Below are 17378 nucleotides of genomic sequence, written 5' to 3'. Positions count from 1 at the left end.
ATAACCAATTATGAATAAACTTGTATTTACATTTTAAATATATTTCCTTCCAATGGTTTTATTCTAATCATGCTCCCTAAATGTTCAATCATATCTTACTTAAAAATGAGGTGCAGTTCCTGTGCGCTTGCTGACTGAGTGTCGTTAACTTGATCACCTCTGAACCTCAGTCCTTTACATCATCGATGGTAACCTTGCCAGAGCACAGAGGAAACATCAGCAAATAATGTACAGGTATTTGCAAATTAACAGTTGAACGACACTCATCTACAATGTCTTGGCTTACCTCTAATATGGCATCTTTCAGCATTTCCTCTGGTTGTGAGTTCACAGATAGCTCCCGCTGTGCAAATAGATAAGCGCTGTCTATCTTGGACGTAGTGATGTTTCCAGAAGAGAAATAGTTTGCTTTTGTGGTGTTGGCAGGGTTGTTGTTGTGGGCGGAGAGCGGCACTGACAGGGGGCCTCGCATGTCCGGTGTAACAACTCTAATCAGGCTGCTATTGGGCTGAGTTTGCATCACCTCATCTGCAATCTGGAAAATGGTGTCCAAGTTAATGTCACATTTTTTCACCTCTTGGTATTCCTCGTTCTTTAACGTATTCCCACGGTATCTCGCCTGGAACAGCAGAAGAAAAGGTCATTTTCAAGACACAGTGTTGATAAAACTCCGTCTGCCTCGACCAATCAAAGATCTGGTGTAAGTCGTTGGTTACATGACAGGGTGAATCTGGTACATTTTCCCTACCTGGTGGTGACATTGGGTAGGGGAGGAACTGTTCTGAAGACCACTACTTGCCATCTGTGATGCCACAAGGTTTTGATGGTAGCACGCGTAAACTTTCAGAAGGACAAAAAAGATGAATTAGAATTATACACATTTACTTATATTTAAGTATACTACTTAAGTATATTTTAATATATTACAACTAAAATGTAGCTTTAAAAAAATACCGAGAGACAATTTAATTGAAGTGATGTAAACAATGTGGCTTATTACTGTTCTACCCATACTCCGTACAGGTCAGCTATGGTCATGCTCACGTGGGCAATAGTAGCCAGGCGGATATTGCACATTGTATGGGGAATTTGGATTCCAGCAGTTTGAGCAGGCCAGTAAACCCTGCGGAAGGAGCATAGCGTTGGAGCTAGTGGCGGCTCCAGTATAATTTGGGCTCAGAGATACGGGAATCCCTTTGTTTCCAGTGAAGTCGCTAGACGAAGGAGCGGCACCGTGACCCCTCATCGGTAACCGCGGTGGGACTGGGGTTCCATAGTAAGGCGGCGCGGCCTGAGCTCTGTTTGGAGGGTAAGGATGAGTTGACTCCTTATGGGTGTGGCTTAGCAGGGAATAGTCACCCGCAAATTCTGGAAGAAGAAAAGCATGATACTTGTCAGACAGCCATATTGAAACAAAAAATCCCCGTATTGTGTAACACTACGGTGAAACGTATGACCATTACATTGGGTTTTTCCCTACTAACAGTTGTGCGGTGACACATGCCTCTTTTCACATCTTTATCCCTGCCTTCATCACTGTATCGCAGGTATCTGCTCGGGCCCCTGTTTTTCACCTCCAGACCGGCTTGTATCTTGGCCTTGTTGAGGACCGTCAGCCTCCGCAGACTCGCGACAAGTTCAGGGTGGTTCCGCTTGAAGTTTGCGTGGTAAAAGTAGTGAAACTGCACCTGGTCCGCGTGGCAACAGTCTCTCATGTTGTCATCGGCTTTCTTGAAGCCGTACAGATTGAGCTGACGGACAAAGCTGGAGAAGTTGGTCGTTTTGAAAGTGTCTTTGTTGTCCAGGGCACTGCTGCTGCTACTGCTGCTGTTGCTAGGTGACAGGATCTGCTCCTCGAAGAGACGCTGGTCGATGACGATGACCAGGCCGTTTCTGTCCCAGCGGATGGCTTCATTTACTGGGTTATTCACCAAACGCCACAGTTTGGCAGGGAAGTTATTAGGGTTGATGCTCTCGGGTAGGGAACTGTCCCCAGCATCAATGCTTTGGTCTGTAGAGTGGGTAAAGTTAGAACCCAGTGAACATAGAATATAACCGCATGGATTTGCTGCAAATATATTATTGAATATCACAAATTATGAATACCATCATTTTATTTGAGCTGTCTTATATGTATTGCAAAATATCATTAAAATAGACATGGACATGTTGTTCATCTTGAACAAGAATCCAGTGAAAAGAATAGAATAAAACCTTATAATAATCTGATTTTGCGAAATAATATCATTATTTTATTTGAGCTGACTTTCAGTTGAAAACTGTACAGTAGTGTAACTTCATATGTTGTTATAATGTTATTTCATCTGTACAATGTCCAGAATAATGTTGTTTTTGACTAGTTATTTCAAATTGGACAAACGATTGCGTAAATATGGGTCCGTCTCGGTGCTTTTTGGACCGTATAAGCCCCCGTACCGTAACACCTCGAATAAAGGTGCATTGGCTAACGATACATTTCAAGCTGCAGGTCACACGACCGCTGTTTATAAAGTTAACGTTAATTGACGTAACGTTGATTGAACTTTTATGACATTAATGTTGAGAATTAGCATACGAACCCACATTAACTAATGTCTCCTGTTTTTAAAACAAATTGACTTCTGGAGCTACTTATGTCAATGCAGAAATAACAAAATACAAATGCTCAACGCGAGACCTGAACATAATTTACATTTCAAGCTAAGTTAGCTAGTTAGTTATCAGTTGACGCTTCCTCGCCAATTAACGTCCCTGCTCTGCATTTTAAATGAAATTAAGCAAAGCACGCTAAAGTAGAGCCGCATAAAAGTATTTCGAAACATGTGTTTTGTTTGGGGCGTCTGTCACGCCGAGAATAACACTCGTTGATAGAAACTGTGACTTTACCTGAATCTCCAAACATGTCTCACTCCTGAGTTCACAACCGTTGAAAGTTCCTCAACCGTCGAAGCTGTTGGAGTTTCAACGTTTTTCATCACACGCGAATTCTGAAACCAACTGCAAAAGTTTATCGGCGTTTGAGGGCTCGAGGGGGCCGCTAATGACTCAATGAGATGAACAAATCTTAGTTTTAGTTTGAGAAAAGTTCCGAGTCCTTATGTATGTGTACAGAAGTAGTCCCAGCATGATGAAATCAAAATTAATTGTTAATTAATTAATATATTGGATATTTTACGATATATATATATATCAGACAGTTTTGTTCTCCAAATATAAATTAAATGATCAGTTTGTTTTGCTATATATATATATATATATATATATATATATATATATATATATATATATATATATATATATATATATATATATATATATATATATATATATATATATGAGCTTATGAGTGACATCTCTATTTTAAGGATATTCGATGCTTTGCGGGACAGTCTTTACATATTTTGTAAAGTGGTATTAATTGCTTTTCAAAGAAAATGCAGTCAAGTGGTGTTTCACATGGAAACGTAGCCGGATGACATTAGAAGTGCAAACGCCCATAACATTAGACTTCAAGTCCAGCACGAGTAAGTTAATTTACTTAATGCTTTATAATAAATTAGCTTTATAACCATTAATATTGATAATTAACGGATGGATGGGTATGAAGACAGACGGATAGATAATTGGATAGTATGAGATTATGTGGCTAAATATAGCAAAACCAACTGAGGATCATTTAATTTGTATTTGGAGAACAAAACTGACTTGCATTCCAAATTAGAATATTGATCAACCATTTGTTATTTAAAAAAATATATATTAAACGATAACGATAGTTGTTATAACATCAAAATATTGACAAAGATAATAAGGAAGAAAACAATGAATGAAAAAAGACAACGACAGAGGGAGACATTCAATGACTGTTGGTCATAGATTAACATTTGGTTTAACTGGAAAGTAAAGAAAAGTATAATCCAATGGGACACTTTTTTTTTTACAGAAATCACAGAGCTCTTCCAAGTAATCACAGCAGCATTATCAACAGTCAAGAGAATATACAGGATCTTAAAATGTTCACAATAAGTTAGTTTTCGTTTTAAGTATCCAGATGGTCTTCCTTTAGAGATACAAAAAGCTTGTATCCTTCCACGGTCTATCCATCCATAAAATAATTCGTTTTAGCATTTCAACATTCAAATATTTCAGTAGGCACCACATTTTCCCTCTTCTAGATCCCGATGGTTGGAATATATTTATGCATGACTATAAATGTAATTTAATCTTAAGCATATGCATAAAAGGGGCATATTTAAATTACTATACAGAGTGCGTTAAAGCATAATAACTCAAACATAGTCCCTGTAATTGAAATAATTGTTTTAAATACTGGCGATATAACTAGTTTTACACAGGCGCACCACATCTACCCTTCCGCTGGGATAATAAGGCCCTCGGTCTGTGACGTAATTCCCCCGCGACTGGAATCATTCAAAACAATAATCTTTTTTATATCTCAGTTTTACACTAGTATTTTATCCGAGAGCGGAACACAATGGCGTTGGAAACTGTCCCCAAAGACCTGCGCCATCTGCGAGCCTGTCTCCTTTGTTCTTTAGTGAAGGTAAGCGGTTAATCGCCATAAAGCAACGCTCAAACTAGCTTATTTGCTAACGTGTAGCCGGTTCCTGTGCTCTAGTTTTCTTGTTGCGTAACATTAAATGAAACGTAAACGCGTTCACAGCGACCATAATTCACTTAATAACACCAATACACAGGCGTACGCTTTCCCATGCTTGTTTACATTAAGACGCCTGGTCTGATTTGTTCCTCTACCATCGTTAACCAGATTCAAACATAGTGTTAACCCAAGTGCTTTAATCATTAATGTAACTTTACTTTATTCAAGAGTCTCTCCGTTTTGTTTGTTTAACGCTAGATCTTTGCATATTGCAACTTAATACTGTAAAATATGTTTTCTGCATATTGCGCACTCAAACGTAAACATTCTTTTGTAGCGATAACATTTCGTGGTGGTCACTGTACACCCAACGCTGTGTCCTGCTGTGTAGTTTGTATCCATTCTTTGCTGTTATTATTGTCCTTGATTTAAGAGTTCCCTTCTACTTGTTTTCTTTAGACCATCGACCAGTTTGAATACGACGGCTGTGACAACTGTGAGTCGTACCTCCAGATGAAGGGGAACCGGGAAATGGTTTATGAATGCACAAGCTCCTCGTTTGATGGGTAAACATTGATTTTAGCATGTATTTCAAAACAACAACAAAGCTTTTCTTTGTTTTCTAGATGTTTATCATTTACTGTCTGTGTGTCCACAGTGTGATATCCATGATGAGTCCTGACGACAGCTGGGTAGCTAAATGGCAGAGGATAGGTAAGGAAATGTGAAGAAGACCGAGTAGAAGAACTCTTAAGTAAGCTTTACGGTATGCCGTCCCTAAGCTATGGATACATGTTTTTATAATTGTTTATATTTTCTCCATCCTACAGGCAACTTTAAGCCAGGTGTATATGCAGTGTCGGTAACGGGCAGACTACCTCCAGGTACACTTTATTTAAACTAATCCACCTCCATATGCATCAAATGTAATGTTTGGCTTTTTCTTGATTGGAATTCAGGGTTCGTACGGTCATGGAAAACCTGGAAAAGTCATGGAATTTCAAAATGGTCATTTCCAGGCCTGGAAAAGTCATGGAAAGAAATGAAATCTTAAAAGTTTTGCAAAAGTCATGGAAATTTGTTATATTTCTATGGTCATGTGGTTCATTTAAGATTACGTTTGAAATCATTCATATGGTTTTAAAGCGACGCAGGACGCTCTGATACTCGCAGCGCAAATAATTTGCACCGCGGCTGTGTAAAGGCGCCTTAACTGAAAAGTTCGGTAGCTCAGGAATCATCCAGTGTCAGGGAAGTGTAGATTTAACCGTGGTTGGCTACATATGGAAAAGTGCATCTCATGAGTTACGACAAACAAAGACCCGGGACGAACAGAATGTAAGTAATGTGGAGGCGGAATATGATATATTTTAAACATGGGAGAGCGGCATTAACAAGCCGTGCTAAAGGAAGCAGACATCACTGCGCCGCTGCTAGCGAAGCTACTACAGAAACCCCATCAGAGGGCGACTGCTAGCGAAGCCACCATGCCGAGCAGCACGTCTCTCTCTTCGGCCACCGGCGCTGTACGCGACACCGACATTTTCCGACGTGCGCTGCCCGTCTGCCAGCAGCAATTCCAAGTTGTAAACAGAGGGCGCGGCGGCGTTGCTTCGGTGTTCTTTGTCATTGAGCCGTATTAAGCTGCAGACACGTGACTTAATTTTCCTCCTCGAATGACAGGAGATCATTTGATTCTTTTCGTTTTGTGTTTATTTTATGCTGCAATGCGTCAACATAATATACAATTACTACATTCTGTCACACGGCAGATAATGGTGTTGCACCTACTGCAATCGCGACGTCAATACATGGAGACACACAAGGAACGTCAATCCAACATAAATGCGTTCAATACAAGTTACATATCCTTAGTTCCTGCACAATGACCATAAATTAAATGATTAATATTCCCAAAATTCCAATCAAGTAATACATACACTTCAGGCTCTTACAGAGACTGTTGTCTACTGTAAACTGTTAACAGTTCATGTATTGTCCATAATTTGAAGTAAAATAATGGAAAACAAGTATTGTTTTAGGCACTGTTTAGGCACCGGTATGTTTTATAAGTATCGTTTTAGCACTGGTGTCAGGAAAACCCCAAACGATACTCATCCATAGTGGATAATTGTATGATTATAACATCTTGAGACCGAATTAAATGGTGGGGGAAGCACTGTATGCTTTGGTATTCTCATTGTTAGTTTAAATACTACATTTTCTCACTTTCATGTATACACTGAGATTTCACACTTATTTGGTCATGGACATTTTGTTTGAAGTCATGGAAATGTCATGGAAATCCACTGGTCAAAATGTGTATGAACCCTGGGAATTCCATCATTGATGAGGATTGCATGTTTCATTTTCTTTTCTAAAGGTGTGGTGAGAGAGTTGAAAAGCAGAGGAGTGATCTACAAATCCAGAGACACAGCAGTGAAGTCATAAACCCGACTAGTTCCAGTTGTCTGTTCAGTGACACCATAGCCGTGTGCGACTACAGCGACAACTCCCAGAAAGAATGAACAAATGTGGGACTGTACCTGATCATGTCTGTGACGTTGTAACAAACTGCCCTTCACTTTGTGTTTGATTGGAAATATTAGCATCGGTGCATATAGGGGAGAAGAAGTGGCTGTTTTTTTGTATTTCTTGGATAAATGAGGAAAATAAAGGTCTTTTGTTCATAAGAAATGTGAGTTATGGTTTATAGCAAAGTCGATTCGGGGACAAGCATTCGTTTATCCAGTTGACAGTGACCGACATGGCAGGTGTCACATTTGTGACCCGGTTCAAAAGATGATTACGCACACTCTGTGAAAAATTGTCAATAGCCAGAAATTCTTGTTAAAAACAACTTTATACTAGTAAGAAAATATGAAGAAAACTCATCAAGGCCCACAGTGTACATTTCACACAAGCACATTTGTCAGCTTGTTTTTGCATAATACAATAACTTTGACTGATTTCATACACCAGAGAAGAGAAAGTAAAGATTCGTATCACAATACGACACCAGTGTACCTCTTTATTTGGGTCACACGATGGTGCTTCTCACCGACTGATGAAATTACAAGCAGTACCAAACATTGCCAGTAGTGGGAAACATTTGTATTTTTTGTACTTATTGTCTCATAGTTTCCCTGCTTGAATTTAAAAAAGGTTTCTAGTTTCCAGCACTGCGGTTTCATAGTATAATACGCCGTAAATAACATCTGGGTTATTTGGGGTTGTCGTCCTGTATCACTGTTCAACTATGCCACTATGATATTTGGGCTTATATACCTTTTAAAGGAAGATTTGTTTACTGCTAGAGGCTCGGGAGGAAATGTATCAGTCACACATAAACACAGGACTTCTTAAATCTCTGGAAGGTAACACAGTGAGCTCTTGCTATTGACTTGCCAAAAAAACTTTCCCCTTTGGGATTAATAAATAAACAAAAACCTTATTTATTCACTGCTTGGTATGTGTAAAAAGTGTACCGACATTGACCATCAATAGCATTTCCTAAGGGGGCTTTTATCATCTAGAAGGACACGGTGACCCTAGACTACAGGCTTCTCTCCTCCCTCTGCTAATGAGATCTATTTGTGATGTCATTACCAAATGATGCTGGTTAATGACCCTGCCTGTAACAAACAAACCCTTTACTGTTCACACCAAGTCTAATTAATCTCTTCTGCATCTAGAACATTTTTGCACCCTGGCAATTAAAACGTGAGTATAATGGGAATGAGTGATATTTATGAGTTTGAAGTGTTCTTGAGAAACTTAAGTACGAACCCCCCAACGGTCACCTCTTCTCTGGGCTTCAGGAGATCGGCCTGCGAGCTCAGCCCCTATTCGCTGTTGACACCTTTGCATAAGTTTGGCATAAGCCTTTCTTAGTATGCAAAGTGTGATAAAAGTTTCATTATACAGTACTTTAGAATGTTTTATAGTTATTTGCTGCGATGGTTTTGAACTAAAAGAAATTACTGTGCATTTACAAAAATAACCTATTCATTTGTAAAACAGGCTGAATGATCACAAGCAATGATGTCGCAATTCATCTATAATGTACCAATAAATGTACCATTTAACATTGGGTATTTAAATCAAGGCAACATGAGCTTTTGGAAATGTGTCACTTTAAAACACTAATATGTCTGAAAAACAGTGAAAATAAAAGGCAGCAGCATGCATCCGCTCTCTATTCAATCTACCAGATGTCTGTGCGGTCACCATGGGGAATGAAATTAAAAGGTACTGCGTATTATATTGACTGAACTGTGAAATTTGAACTGTTTGAATAAAGAAAAGTGACAATCGGCACATGCACACTATTTCTATTTTTTAAGTGGTTTAATGTGAATCACTTTGAATGGCCTTGCTGTTGAAATGTGCTATACAAATAAACTCGCCTTGACCATCTCTCTAAAAATCTTAATTTGGGCTTCTGTGGATGACCTTTTCTGCCAAATAATGGAATTCCAACCAAATGCATTGACTGAGACAATCCCCTCCATAGTGTGACTGAAACTGAAATCATCTTGCACAACCTCTGTACACCGAAACTGGTGCACAAGACCTTAGTGGTGTTAGCATAGAAGGCGAGGGTGGTATGATAGTGTGATTCAGTCTGACCCAGTTACATATATAATAATGCTTTTACCTCTGCAGTACTATATTGACACTAAGACATATAAAAAAATATATAATTCTCCCACGCACAGCAGTTCCACACCAACACATGGCACAGCACAAATATGTCCGTTTAGGACATATACGTTTAAGACTACTACCCCCCCCATCGTCAGCCGAACCGTTCGTCCGACTATTCCACCTCGCCCCAGACCCCCTGAAGTTGTAAACCTAGAAGAAACACTGATTTATATAAAAAAAAAAGTCCACGGAAAATCAACAGATGATTTCAATTTAATTACATGATGATTAATACTACTACATTACAAAACAACTCCTCTATCTATCAAAGGCAACTACTAACACTATAAATGACATGACTATTATTACTACTGCATTACATTACATGTCATTTAGCTGACGCTTTTATCCAAAGGGACATACAATAAGTGCATCTAACCATAGGGGTACAAACTCAGAAGAGCAAGAAACAAGAAAGTGCAGTTTCCTCAAAAAAGCCAATTTACAACTTGCTATAGATGAGTGACGTTACAAGTACAATTAAGTGCTACAATTTATTAGTCTTTTAGTCGAGGTAGAGTCTGAAGAGGTGTGTCTTTAGTTTGCGGCGGAAGATGTGAAGGTGTATGTATCTATTAAAGGCAACTACTAACACAATAAATTACATTAGTACTAATGCCTTACAAAAGAAATGCATATCACCCTACTTTGAAACTCTTTTTTTAGTTCTAGAGAGAGAAACCTTTTCAGAGGCAACTTTTCTTTGGTTACATAATAATAATAATAATACATTCTGGTGGGTGGCAGAGGGAGTCATCGGCGCGCAGTGGAGCGGACCTGCTTATCCTGGATGTGTCCCATAGCATTTTCATTAGACGGTCTAGTCAGAAAAAACACAACCCACCTGTCAATGGTGTGACACAAACTTTAAAAACTCCAAAGCATATGTTGAACCGTCTCCAGCTGTTGCCGTAACATCTGTGTCTGATGTACAAGGGGCCTGTTTTCCTTTGGCCACAAAGCGTCTTAAAACCTCTCATTTACTTATTCGTTTTCTGAAATCTGGAAAAATGCTGTCAAATTCCACACTATCTACCAACGTACTCTGTAAAAACAACGCTTACTTCTTCCCCCAGATCACAGCTGGTGGATCTGTGACGCGCTGAGGGAGTCTCCCAACACTTGGACAACAGTGTTCTCAGCGGTGTCTGGAAGACGGCGATCGCGTAAACCATGTTGGCAAAACATACAGCAACAGGACACAATACATTAACTCCATTTTGTGCAAGCATTAAAACTTACAGCAGCCATTCCACCGTCACCACGATCACTTCGCAGGTATGCCTACTGATGACAAGAGAAAGACGGTGGTCACGGCTCTCACAGCTGGGAGCCCTGATGATCCCAGACTGGAGACCACTGAAGTCACCAAACCATCATCAAATGCCATATTATGTCATCTTAATTGATATCTATGATTTCTTTCGATTCTGAAACAGAAAAGAGAAACAATAACTGCCACTGACCCGATGGTTGGTCCCGTCCATGTTGATGCTGGGGGCGATGGGCAGCGTGAAGCGGGTGATTCTACGGTCACGTTCCTTCTCTCACAGCACCGCAAAGTTACCGGCAGTATGGCAGAGCTTTGAGACACAATGCGTGTTTTTAAGAGCAATCATACACATACATAAAATAATATACTACGGTGGAGTTATAGACAGGAGCGGTGGTTGATTAGGCAAATATTTGTGTTTTCATGTGTAACCTATTTTCAATGAAAAGTGCTATTGAAACTGAAATTCTAACAAAAAAAGAACCTAAATTGAGCAAAACATAACCTTATACAAGTGGTATTTTTGAATAACATATATAGACATATATTGGTAGTCTTGTGGCAGCAGGTTAATCCTCTGACTAGTGACAATAGGCAAAACTAAGTGGCAGTCCGAGACAAACAGAACAACATGCTCAGCTGACAAAATCAAACCCAAGAAATTAATACGATATTTAGAGAAACGAAACCGCACTCAGGTCAATAAAGAACAAAAGATAGCTTGGCGGCGTCTTGTGGGGTGCGGATCGAGTGTCACTTTTTGGGACGCCAGACAGACGACTGTCACCGAGGTGCCACGGCGAACCACCACCCACCAAACTCAGTTGAATCTGTGAGCGAGACGCTAGTGGAAGATGGAGAGAGCTTTTTGCGTTGGAAGTAAAATAAACAGAAGAACTGTGCAGAAGAATTCCTCCCTGTGTCCAACTATTCTGTTATATTCAATTCATTTTTGTATAGCCCAAAATCGCAAATTACCAATTGGCCTCGGAGGGCTTTACAGTCTGTACACATGCGACATCCTCCGTCCCAAAACCCTCACATCAGCACAGGAAAAACTACCCAAAAAAAGAAAACCTTTCAATAGAGAAAAGGGAAGAAACCTTTGGGAGAAGGTCAGAGGAGGGTTCTCTCTCCCGGAATGGACAGACTGCCGCATGTCATGTGTACAGTATGAACAACGGAAAAGATGTACAATGCATTCCATCCCTGTGACAGAAATGATTCAAATACTGCAAGTAGTGAGCCAAACAGAAGGGGGATGAGTGGCACACGGACCACTTTAGGGCTGCTAGTGCCCGAACATGTTGGTAGCTGCTAGGCTACATGCAGCTCAACATCTACCCTGCAGAGGACCACCGCTGTGTCCCTGGTTTGTAAAACGTCCTGGCTAAATGTCTCACTACGAACATAGACGTCAAATGATGGAGAGTTGAGAACAAAGTGTGTGTGTAGTTTGTATTTAAAAAATACAACTATATATATATATATATATATATATATTAATTAGCGACATTGGTCCTTTACAGACTTTAGTAGTCTTTTGAAACATTTGTCACCATTTTCCAAAGCTACATCAAACCATTTACCAACAAGGCTTTTAGACTTTTTACAGGCTTTCTACATCTTTTTAAAGACCGCATTGGGTTGTTTACTAAACAACAGCCTTTTCCAAGGTTTTCCAGTCTTTAAAGAGTTTAAAGACTACACAAGGGCAATTCCCCATGTACCACGGAAACAACAGAGGCAGAGCTGGCGCTTCACTGCTCGGGACTGGATACAAAGTGAATATATCACACTTTCTCGCGCCAACAATGAAGTGAACACCCTGAAAAGGTTTTTTATGTTAAAAAACTAAATAAGCTTCATAGTAAAATACTTAACAGTCCAGAACTATATTAGCAAGACCAGCTGATGCGGTGACGTCATCAAATCAGCTGCTGTTCCAATTGCGGCAATGACCGTTGTCCCGTCCCCATGAGTCAGGACTCCCGAATCTGTCTCCCAAGTCTGTTCTCCTGGGAACACAAGCCTGCAGTCTTAGGTATTGAGAAAGGACGTCTATGCAGCAAACAGGGTTACAGATGGGCTCTGTGTACGCCATCTACTGTCGGGGAGTTTGAAAAGGAATGAATGAGTCCCGGACAAAAATCTGATTTTTTTTTGTGTGGCGTGAGTGCGTGTGAAAACAAAAGTGTGTGTCACATGGCAAAACCGTGAGAGTTGGCAGCTCTGCAGTTGATGCACTGGCTAACCTAGTACCACACCTGTCGTAACCAGAGGAATGAAGACCAACTCAATTATCCCGATCAGTAATTCTCCTGAAATGTTGACGAACATTTTCTGGCGGTCCATGCAGATGTTCACATACAAGCCCTGTGTAAAAATACAGACATAATATAATGAATTAGAAATGATCAAAACAAATGATACATCAGCCAGAATAAACACATTTAATAAAATTATTCTATGGATAATATCATTGTTCACCAGATGAGCGAGTTTAATAACGGGATCAAACCCCCTTGTCTCACACAGTAATGCGTACAATGCCAGACACGGAGCTAAAGTTAAAGCCCGCGTGGCTTTAAACGGGGAAACAGAATGCGGCGCTTTAAACCGGATTCCCCACACAACGGGGCCTCGGAGCAGCGTCCCCCGTCTTCAACTTGTTGTCCATCGGCCGTTGTGCATGTGGGAGTTCCGTCCCGATGGGCACAAACAAGACACGTGCTCGCGTGAGCGCGCGCCCCCCAGCGGACATAGAGCGCGCGTCGGAAAATGAAGGTGCCGCGTGCGACACAGCGACCAACGGGCGGCGCTAAAGCACAGCAGCCCGTTGTTAGAAAGACGTCCATGACCACCGTTGAAGAGGTGTCGAAAATTGGTGTAGTTTATTTCACTTCAACGGACAATAAATGTTTCATCCTCCACGTTTCGTTAAGTTCTATCATTATTTAGAGGTTTGCAGAGAAACTACGTTCACATTTGTATGTTTACGGCCAATATTGAAAATCACGTTGAAAACTGGTTAAAATGCTAGCAGGGAAGTTAACTCAGACTAGCATAGACTGCTATGCAGTGGCGGCTGGTTGATTTATTTTTTGGCAGGGGCCAACCAGTACTATTCAATGCGAAAACGGGTATCAAACACGCATTATTACTTTGCAGTTAAATATTTAACATGTATTCCAATAGTTTAACATAATAAAGGACAAAATATATTCATATAAAATCTATTAGCACATGTATATGTAGGCTATACATTGAGATGCACCTAACATTAGTTGGTTGAGGAAACACCCGATCTGTGTGTTGAGGAAAGACCCTCAAAACTTCACACAATTGACTATTTTGGATAAAATGTGCCTGTTTTCATCCACGTCCTGGTTGTGTGTCCTCACCGCAGTCCTGTGTGCGTCGCAGCTGTCATGCGCGAGGTGCGCGAATATGCGGTGTTAGCATGTAGCTAACTAGCTAGCTAAACATGCCGGTGTAGCGTCTCTACAGAGGCCTCGGCTCCCCTTTCACGCCGGTCCGTGTTCTGAACGCGAGGTCCGGCTGATCTGGGTCTAGCTGTCTTACCTCTAGTTTCTCCGCGAAACGTTCTTCTGACAAACGGTACGGAGAGAATGTACCGAGTTCGGGTTTGGTCTTGTTGGAGGGACACTCCAACATAACGCCATTGTCATGTCGCTAAATGGGCGCGTCGCGAGACTCGAGACTCGCCCGGAGAGCGCAGCGCAGGACGGCCCAGGTCTGGCCCCAAATCTCAATGTATTTTAGGGCCCTGAAATTACAACGTCGCTGATTAACTTTATCGGTGATTGGCTAACTGCTTCTTAGACCCTTCTGCCTTTTGGGACATGCAGGAAAAGAATATATTTTGTGCAGATATCTTAATTTACAATATTACCGGGTATATAATCCATGTTTCAAATACACAAACATTGACTATTTGTAAAATGTATTTTTAATATAAACAAAAATGACAATGTTGTTTTGGTGGGGTGGGGGGCCCCCCCATTGCCGTCAATGGACCAGCCGCCACCGCTGCTATAAGTAACGAAACAAAATAATATAATGTTCAAATAAATACAACCAAAGGAATGATGACCATCATGAGTCAAAGTATCAACTAAAGTTAGTTAACGTTATATTATTTGGTGAGTTACCTTTTAAAGACGCACTAACAAATGTCCTCCAAATAAAAATACCATGACTCACTTAAAGTAGCAGCTATCACGTTGGGCGACTGTGGGTGAGTGGGGAGCACGGCCGTCCTCCAATCAGGGTTGTCGGTTTGATCCCAGGCCCGGCTGACCCGCATGTCGATGTGTCCTTGGGCAAGACACTTAACCCAACATTGCTCCTGTAGCTGCGACTACAGTGTGTGAATGTTAGTTACTGATGGCAGGTGTCACTGTGTATGGTTCTCCTGTCATCAGTGTATGAATGGGTGTGAATGGGGGAATGATGTCATGTAGTGTTAAAGCGCTTTGAGTGGTCGGAAGACTAGAAAAGCGCTATACAAGTACAGTCCATTTACCATTTACGTTTGCAAACAGGAGTGCATTCTCGAAGTATTTCCTGCTGCTGTAACCAGTCCCTGATCGTAAGCTCCCCGTCCTCCTGTCTCCTCCACTTTTGGCTTGACTAAAAGTAGAGAGTGAACCGTAGAGACTAATGGTTGTTGGGTGAGTACTCATGAGGATAACCATTGGTGTTTTGGTTCAAAACTAAATGTAAATCATGAGAGGAGAAAAACATAACCGCCAAAACAGATAAATTATAATAACGAAATAGATTTAAATGCATATAGCCAAGACAGGCCAATGTGGCCGAAAAACAAAAAGAAAAAAGTAAAAAATAATATTAATATGGATTCTAGATAAGAGGATGTAAAGAGCAGATTTTATCGCCATTCAAGCAGACGAAACAACTGGCATATTATATCATACTGATTATTATTTGATATCTATTATGTTATACTGAAATGCCTGAGAGGCTTACAAAATAAGATTGTCAAAGTGTTATTTACTGCTTTTCTCATGTTGAAACAAATATGAATTATTTAACTATATTAATTGTTTTGCATTAAATCCACCTGGGATGTTAGCTCAAATCTTTTTGAATGCCCTACCTGGAACATTTTCCATCAGCTGCCACTGGTGTAAAGCATCACACTGCGCATTATATAATACGTAGATGTGCAGGAAACCAGTTTTTTTATGTACACAGGAAAACTACTTACTTGCAAAAACTAGTAATGGCGGGATGCATGCGAGAATAACATTTGTCAAAGCTATTTTTTTCTCTCTCCTTTTAATTGTACTTGCACTACTGACATCCTCGGGCGTCTTGCACTGCAGGATGCGTGAGAGTGGAACACGTCAATTTGTTGTCTCTTTGAAGGCCGTGACGCTGTGGCCTCACATAGCGTGTGAGGGCTCGGCTAGATCGAGTTAAGATCAGCACACATCTCTCTCTCAATGTAGGTTGTTCGGAGCAACCGTTTTAACACTTTACAGGATCATTCATGATTGTTTGTGATCGTCAAGTTTAGCAGAAAGAGCAGCGTCGCTACGTAACTTGTTACAGGTGTATTTTATCTCATGTGATAATTGTTAAAATGTCTGTTTGGTTTTAGCTGACTGTCGCAGGACAAGGGAACAGTCAGCAGTTGACTTTTAGGTATTCATGTGTAATGTAACGTTTCCATTGCATTTACACAGCAAAGAGCAAAATTAACAATATTTTGTTGTTCACTGACAACAAATTAAACTTATTGGACTTTATAAGTGTTGTATAGATAACGTTTCTCATCAGTATTATGGATGTTGAATGTCCTGTGTGAAATCCAGCTCAGGTGGGCCGAGACACTGAAAGTGTAAACAGGAAGTGTGAGTGGCTGCTTGATGGTCTATTCAGGGTTCTTCTCCGACTTGTGCAACATGCATGCTGGAATACCCCTGTGAGTCAGAGCGTGAAAAACCGGGTACGAAATGATTCTCGCATGTGCAGCCGCCAATAGTCTAGCAGTTCACAAGGTGAAATGATTCTCGGATCGATTTAAGAAATCCCACAACCGTTATGTCTGGAATGCAGAGATTTTACAAGTGAGAAAATACCTCAGTTACGTTAACATCCATTGGACAGGACCAACATCGCTTCTTCTGGGGTAAAACACAGTTCAATCTATTTGCAGTTTTGAACTCAGATTTTACTTATTCAAATAGAAAAGGAACTAAAATTAAAAAAACAACAACTAAATGCCAATAAATATTCAAATGTACTGATCCGTAGAGTGATGAGAGACCGTTTATATTCCAATAAGAGGAAAATAAAACGTTAGTACGCCTCCATGTGGGGTTTTAATGTGATGCCAAACTGAGCACATGAGTGGATGACAGGTATTTTTCTTAAAAATAGTAAAAAGCCAAATAACTTCAGTTAAAAAAGACTAAGTTTTTATCACTACCCCACCGGTTGACGTGGAACGTTTTCTCTTCAAACTGCATGTGAGTGAAGTAAGAAAGCTACAAACTAAAACGAAACAGAGAACAGACCGCGCTCCACGACCACACAGACGTTGTCAGGAAGCCTCTCGGCTCCGCCCGTGCTCTTTGTTTTCACACTCACATGGGGCCCCCGTCCGCCTCGGCCCCGGCCCCGGCCCATAGCGTTTGCCCTTATTTGGATATTTCAAGTATTTGAGTTGCGGGGAAGGTCGGTCAGAGAACGAGGTGTTGTCTCGGCTGCTTGGTGAGCTCT

At 40.6% G+C, this 17378-nt stretch overlaps 2 protein-coding genes and 1 long non-coding RNA gene across 4 annotated transcripts; 1 reads left to right on the top strand and 2 right to left on the bottom strand.

Moving 5' to 3' along the window:
* Positions 1 to 1191: 1191 nt before the first annotated feature.
* hsf5 (heat shock transcription factor family member 5) lies at positions 1192 to 3136 on the bottom strand. The gene is made up of 2 exons (XM_078106177.1): positions 2887 to 3136; positions 1192 to 2011 (listed from the first exon to the last, which is right to left on the bottom strand). The coding sequence occupies exons 1-2, from the start codon at positions 2900 to 2902 to the stop codon at positions 1395 to 1397; spliced, it is 633 nt and encodes a 210-aa protein (XP_077962303.1). The 5' UTR covers positions 2903 to 3136; the 3' UTR covers positions 1192 to 1394.
* A 1233-nt stretch (positions 3137 to 4369) lies between these two features.
* supt4h1 (SPT4 homolog, DSIF elongation factor subunit) lies at positions 4370 to 7318 on the top strand. Its single transcript, XM_040182716.2, has 5 exons — positions 4370 to 4564; positions 5081 to 5187; positions 5280 to 5335; positions 5452 to 5505; positions 7005 to 7318. The coding sequence occupies exons 1-5, from the start codon at positions 4496 to 4498 to the stop codon at positions 7070 to 7072; spliced, it is 354 nt and encodes a 117-aa protein (XP_040038650.1). The 5' UTR covers positions 4370 to 4495; the 3' UTR covers positions 7073 to 7318.
* A 2212-nt stretch (positions 7319 to 9530) lies between these two features.
* On the bottom strand, positions 9531 to 17378 carry LOC120822794 (uncharacterized). Of its 2 annotated transcripts, XR_013468267.1 has the most exons (6): positions 14832 to 17378; positions 12872 to 12980; positions 10798 to 10914; positions 10574 to 10618; positions 10396 to 10479; positions 9531 to 10151 (listed from the first exon to the last, which is right to left on the bottom strand). It is a non-coding gene; the product is annotated as an uncharacterized LOC120822794 (long non-coding RNA). The 2 variants fall into 2 exon arrangements; XR_013468266.1 differs by lacking the exon at positions 10574 to 10618.

This window comes from Gasterosteus aculeatus, chromosome 7 (assembly GCF_964276395.1).
Source record: "Gasterosteus aculeatus chromosome 7, fGasAcu3.hap1.1, whole genome shotgun sequence".
Taxonomy (NCBI): domain Eukaryota; kingdom Metazoa; phylum Chordata; class Actinopteri; order Perciformes; family Gasterosteidae; genus Gasterosteus; species Gasterosteus aculeatus.
This window is presented reverse-complemented; position numbering and strand designations above follow the sequence as displayed.

Excerpts from the sequence above, each read along its gene's own strand:
- supt4h1 (XM_040182716.2), top strand. The coding sequence starts at position 4,496 with ATGGCGTTGGAAACTGTCCCCAAAGACCTGCGCCATCTGCGAGCCTGT. Across the intron at positions 5,336-5,451 it reads AGCTAAATGGCAGAGGATAG|GCAACTTTAAGCCAGGTGTA; the intron begins GTAAGGAAATGT and ends TCCATCCTACAG. Across the intron at positions 5,506-7,004 it reads AACGGGCAGACTACCTCCAG|GTGTGGTGAGAGAGTTGAAA; the intron begins GTACACTTTATT and ends TCTTTTCTAAAG.